Source organism: Gavialis gangeticus, unplaced genomic scaffold (assembly GCF_001723915.1).
Source record: "Gavialis gangeticus isolate Ggan-Ray unplaced genomic scaffold, GavGan_comp1, whole genome shotgun sequence".
NCBI lineage: Eukaryota > Metazoa > Chordata > Crocodylia > Gavialidae > Gavialis > Gavialis gangeticus.
Genome location: NW_017729016.1, coordinates 10,449,763 through 10,456,030, shown reverse-complemented (window position 1 = coordinate 10,456,030; position 6,268 = coordinate 10,449,763). Strand labels below are relative to the sequence as shown.

At 39.8% G+C, this 6,268-nt stretch overlaps 1 protein-coding gene across 2 annotated transcripts in view; it reads left to right on the top strand.

The window, feature by feature from the left end:
- Window positions 1-6,268, top strand: part of SMG1 (SMG1, nonsense mediated mRNA decay associated PI3K related kinase) — a 98,342-nt gene that overhangs the window by 6,442 nt on the left and 85,632 nt on the right. For both annotated transcript variants that reach the window (XM_019512831.1, XM_019512830.1), the window contains exon 3: window positions 3,425-3,561. In XM_019512831.1, coding sequence (XP_019368376.1) covers window positions 3,425-3,561 — 137 coding nt within the window. The remainder of the gene's footprint in view (window positions 1-3,424; window positions 3,562-6,268) is intronic.

The window sequence follows — 6,268 nt, the reverse complement described above, 5'->3', positions numbered from 1 at the left end:
CCCCCCCCCCCCCCCCACGCAGTCCGACCTAGTCCATAACCACTTACCACAGTTCCTTAAGCCCAAATAATTGCCCACCAGCCCAAATCTTGGTGACTGACTCAAGGAGACATCATATTTTCTGTTTGTAATATCTCCTGCTGTGACCTAGGTTCCTTTGATGTTCCTCACAGAATATGTGGTCTTTCCCACTTCTTAAGAGCATGGTTTGTAAATAACCAAGAGAAAAGGAAAATCCTGTGCAGCTTCAAAGGAAGACATAACTACAAATATTTGTGCAGTTTGCAGATGTTTAATGTTTTGTGAGGCCACCCTGGTCAGGAACAGAAAGCATGTTAGACCCCTACAATACTGGAGAAATTGGAGCAAAACAGGAGTTGTAGTCTTTTTGGAGGAAATGACCATTCAGTAGCCAGTCAAAACAAAAAGTGATCTCCATTGCTCTTTGACTCTGGATCCATTAGAAGAAAATATGAAGCAGTATCCACATGACTGACTAAGTGATCACTTGTTCACAATCTTACATTTTTCTTCAGAACTGGGACCATGCCAGAGATCAGAAGGGGAGGACTAGTGGTCTTCTTTTTGTGTTGAGCTAAAAAGGGAACTAAGTTTGGCTTTTGCAGCAAACAGCTCTCTGGAAAATAATCTGGTTCTTCCATTCAGGAAGAACTTGCTCTTATAGGAGTTGCTGCCCTATCAAGATTTTACTAAAATCTAGGAGGAATTCTTATTGGTGGTATTCTTATTGGATATTCCAAAAATATCTTATTGGTGTTTTTTCTGGTTGTTGGAAGACACCAGTAAGGTACTTGGGGAATATAATTTACAAAATGTTTAGTTCAGACTAAAAATGAAGGTTTAGCATACTGATAAGGCTCAAATACTATATGAATATCAATCAGAACTGCTTAATAAGATTTTACAAATGCAAGGTTTTCACTAAGATGGGCTGGATGAAGATGGGTCTTCTTGGAGAGCACATTTCTAGTAATCATATCCTCATATTAACGAGATAAATGCTTTCTTAAAATTCATGTGTCAAGACACTTCGGTAAGCAGGCTCCCAGTTATTTGGTAGATTAGCAATTTGGTCACCCAATGTTGTTTTCATGCAACATTGAAGGCATATGCTAAAAATTCATGTTATAATGTGACTTGTGGAAGCCTTACTGAAAACTCACCTGCCCTGTTCCACTTCTGCATAAAGAGACCCAAGAGTTTTTATTTCCAAAGTGACTCAGTATTTCATAATTCCACTGTCTTTTTGGCACTGTCAGTCAAACACTGTGCAAATCCTTCTAATCCAAAAAGAAATATGTGACGTGTTTTAGATGCTGGTAGGATAGTTATGAGTTCAGATATTAAGGCTAGGGACAGATGTTACACATAAATGGGTATAAGTGATTGGAAACAGGTTCAAATTTGTAATGCAACAAAAGTTCAGTGCATATAAACCCCTTTCAAAATGGCTGAAGCCAGTTTAAGATGAACCTGGATGGATGTAGAATCAGACTTAACTGATTTAGGTTAAATCAGTTTATTGAACTTCTGTTCCAGATCTCCTCCAGATTAAAGTTAACCCACAGTCCCCTAACATCCCAGGTTGCTTTGTACCTCTTCTGCAATAATCCACCCTCACAGGGTGGTTGGGTAGCTTTGGACCAAGCTGCTTGCTTCAGACAACCAAGGAGGTGTGCTCTAGCACCCCCCAACTTCTGGCCTGGGTTACTGGAGGGCATACGGCTACATTTCTGGAATCAAAAGTGAATGTCTGTTTGCTTGCTTATTGGTTCAATCTATGCAGCTTAGACCAACCTGCAAAGACTGAATCCATTCAACCTTGGGCTTTTTGACTGTCTGTACTTAGCCTGTAAGTCACCCATTTTATTTAGGGTCTTTAAAGACAGAATTTTTGCTGACGTTTTGCGCTGTATGTATGCATAAGTAATAGCTTCTGTCCAAAAATTTGCATCCTAATTTTAATAAAACAAAAAAGATCAGAAAAAGAAATGGGGTGATCTCTATTTTATAGATTAAAAACTTGTTATTTTTCTTAATTACTAAAACAGTTAATCATTCCATTCCAAACCAGCTGCTAAAATTTGATTGGTAAGTTCTTTGGATCTTGATGTATTGCAGAATAGATAGCTTTCAGATACCTGAAAACTAGGGCTGTGTGAAGCTTTAGTTGCTGGCTTGATTCAGCCCGATTCGGTGGCCAAATCGGAATCGAATCAGGAGACCTTTTAACCTCTCTGAATAGAATCGGAACCCTCTGAATTGGTTCAGAGAGATTCGGAAGGATTCGGCAATTCAGACATAGACACAGCTTTAAATGTTTTTTCTACATACCTCAAGGTACCAGGTGGCTTGTAAATGCTGCAATGGTGGGGTGGATGGAGCATCCCACAGGCGCGTGGGGGGCTCCCCAGCGCACTCAGCAGCAGACCTGGAAGTGGATCAGAAGCACTTCCGGTCCGCTTCCAGGTCTGCTGGGGAATGTGCTGAGGCCCCCCCACCGGGCTCAGCAGCTGGTGCCTCCTGGGTCTGGGAGGGCACCTGGGATCCCCCCCATGGCCGAGCCAGAGGGGCACCGAGGGGCTCCCCAGCAGACCTAAAAGTGGACTGGAAGTACTTCTGGTCTACTTCCAGGCTCACCACCGAGTGTGCTGCCCCGCCCCCCCCCTCCCCCCCGCACTCCTGTGGGACGCTCCATCTGCCCCAGCATTGCAGCGTTCATAAGCTGCACCTGGTACCTCGAGGTATGTAGAAAAAACATTTAAAGCTGTGTCTATGTCTAAATCTTTAGACTCAGATTCAGCCAAATTGAATCGGGGACAATCAACGAATCAAATCACTGTCCCTGATTCGAGCTGAATCGAATAGGGCCAGTTTCGCACACCCTTACTGAAAACTTCTTTAATTTAGTAGACGGACTTTCCCTTAACGTCTAGCATCTGTATCCAAAGTGAAGATGTTTTATAGTAAAGGTATTTTATATTGAAGAACTCTGTTTTCCTGTCCCTGCAGAAGGATCTTCTGTTTACAAATCAGAAAAGTTAACTTTGTTTCTGTTGTTAACCCAATATACGTACAATTAAGTTTATTTCCACCTTGGGAGTTAAATTGGTAGGCTGTTCAAAGGCAGGTTTAATCTAATGCTTTAGTCCAATGTTCAGCTTCAAAGCAACAAGAGTATGGAAGATCCATTATAGGGTCCACTGGAAGTGAAGAAACTTTCAGTTAGTTTAACCCATTTTCCTATTTAGATTGTTCTGAGTTATGGGTTAATTTTGAAATAAAAATTGGTTGTGTTTTTCCCCCAAGAAAAAGCTGTGCTTTTAAGTGTAACTGTGCATTTGAAATTATTTTTCTTTATGAAACCAAAAATGCATATGTAGATGATAAACTTATTTTTCAGAGCGATCGTTGTCTTATTCTGACGAGTCTCGACTGTCAAATCTTCTTCGGAGGATTACTCGGGAAGACGACAGAGACCGAAGACTGGCTACTGTAAAGCAATTGAAAGAATTCATTCAGCAACCAGAAAACAAATTGGTTAGTGATGTTATGTTGTCTCTTGATGCTGAAATGTGTGCCTGTGTATTTTTTTTTTTGGTTTTTTTTATCTGTTCTTTTTGAAAAGGTTTGACTTTTGAGATTGGGTAGGCAGAATTTCTTAGTTGATACTTCTTATGGGAATTATTTCTAGGTCATGTTTTTTTTGGCATTTAGGAAATGATTTATTGTTTGATGTACTTAAGACATTTGCCTCAAAGCAGAATCACTGAATGCCCAAACTCTGGATATAAATATGATATTGATTGTGCAGCAGACAATTTACTTTTTCTTTTGACTGCTCCCCAAAATATCTTCTAGGTATACTTAAGTGCAGTTTTTACTTGAATTTAAACTGTCCTGTTGCTCAAATTGGCTATATTTTCAACTGTATCTTTAATCTATGCAGACTGAATAGCCATAGCATGGACCAAGTCTGTCAAGTTGACTAGAAAAAGCTGAACTGTAGATGGGGGGAGTACTGCCTATAAAGAGCACCATGCGGGGATCCAGAAGCACCTTCCTTGACTGAATTTGTGAACCAGCTTGACACAAACATTGTTGTCTCCTTCAAGCTTCCAAGATGTCATGCACAAGGATCATGAGCGAGAGTCCTGTGAAATCTGTGCAATGGATTTTTTGTTTTTTCAAAAGATGGGCATTTTCTCAACATCCGCCTCTTCCTTTTTAGAGGAAAGGTGTAACCACAGAAAGACCTTCCTTTTCCCACTTCCATGGCTCACGGACAAGTTAACAATCTTATCACTAGTTTTGTAATATAATTTGTACTTCATGAACCTGTCCGTCACTGGAAATAGACAGTTAATGACTTGTGCAGTCTCTGCTACAAACCAGGCTGAAAGCCAGATATACGGGGTGAGGTCATAAGAAAGTTCCAGATGGAAAGTTATTTTGCTGCAATGTCTTTAGTAATTTTGTCCAATTAGGAAAGAAGGTTATAGCAAGGTATATTTGATTCCATCTGCAGCACTCTGACTAACTTTACTCTTAACCCTGCCTGTAGACTAATAGTATTTCAGTACCTCCCCTGCAGTTGTTAAATGGATGATGTCCCAGTGGTAGCCCAAGTTAAGGTCATGTTTGTGGTTATTTAGGTCAGTGGCTAGAACAGGCAGATTTCCAGTTTGCATGTGGGAAGTGAGAGCTCTCTCAGTACAACCAGTGTTTTAATGTGAAAAAAACCCCCTGAGCTGTGATGGAGACAACACAGGAATACTGTTTGTCAGAACAGAAATACTGTTTCTTGTAGAGTGTAGCCTGGATTCATCAGAATGACCACTGATAAAAACAGTTCTGGTTTGGGCTTCATGAATGTTGTGCTGGAAGCAGCAAATGTTTTGCTTCCACTGCATAACTGGTAGACACAATAATAACTCTACAGTTTCACTTTGCAGTTTATAAAGGTACAGAATTTGACCTCATGTGTGAGACTCAGCAAATTTGTAAATATTTACTTACTGGTGAGAGATTGAACCTTTGAGAAGAAAAGCATATAAACAGGATATTTTGCAGTCCTCGGTCTCTACAGTAATCAGTACTCAAAAACAGCACCAGAAGCAGTCTCATAAATATCTCTCTTTTAAAGTTAAAACCAAAATAGTAGTGTGGGCCACCCTCTTAGTAGGGATGCCAACAAATTAGCCCCACGACTTTTTCTCATGCAGATAAGGCCTAAATCAGTTGCACTTAAGCAGAAATCAAAGGTTTTGTAGATGCCGTTAAGTATTTTTCTTGCAAAATAAATCATGTTTTATCTTGTTAGTGCTCTGAACTTCAGGAAATATAAATGCCAAGTAAAGTGTAAGTTTAGTTTGCTGAGCTTTTCTGGGCTATCTTATGGGCACTTCATGTCGTTAACCTTTTGAATAATGTGTACATTTCTTCTAGATGTGTAAGAGGTTAAAACTTCACCAGTATACCAATTTGAGGAGCAAGGAATGTAAATTAAGAACAGTAACTATGTAGTTTGCTAGCAGTACTGTCATATTTTGGAGCTAAGGCTTAGTAGGTCTAGAAAGATGAGGATCTTATAAGGTCTTGGTACACAGAATATTAGTTCAAGCTCCCATTGGATGTTAGTTAAACAGTTCTTCTGGACTCCTGTACTCTTTTTCTAAAAGCTGTGCTGCCTTAAAATCCTGAGAAAGTTGTGACGTATTCTGTCTCCACGTGTAATTTCCTAATGAGAAAATTAGGATAACAAACTGTCCTATAACAAGGACAGAGGCATAATAGAATAAAGTCAGTGTCTTCCTTCTCTCTCTCCAACCCAACCCCAGTTTCTTCTATCATGTCATGCAAAGTTTACATTAACATGAAACTTTGAGAATATACTTGAGTGCAGTATTTCTGAGAACATCCTGGCAGTGCCATTCTGATGTGTCCTTGCGCCAGTTCTTGTGGTCTAGATTTTGTTACCAGTCACAATACTATGTGTCTAGCATCAAGAAACTCTTTCTTCTTGTAACTGGCTCATGAGAGTCCTTTCAGTCCCCCTCCACAGTGTCAAACCATTAATATTTTAAAGGGAAAAATACTTTTTACTTCTTCCTAGAGGTAGAATCTGTCTAAGCAATTTGAGGATGACTGTGTGGTATTTTGAGGGAATGGATCACAGTAACTCTGATCATTTTATGAAAGGGAATGGTATTGGTTAGAATGGGCCATTTAAAAAAACCTTACAAAA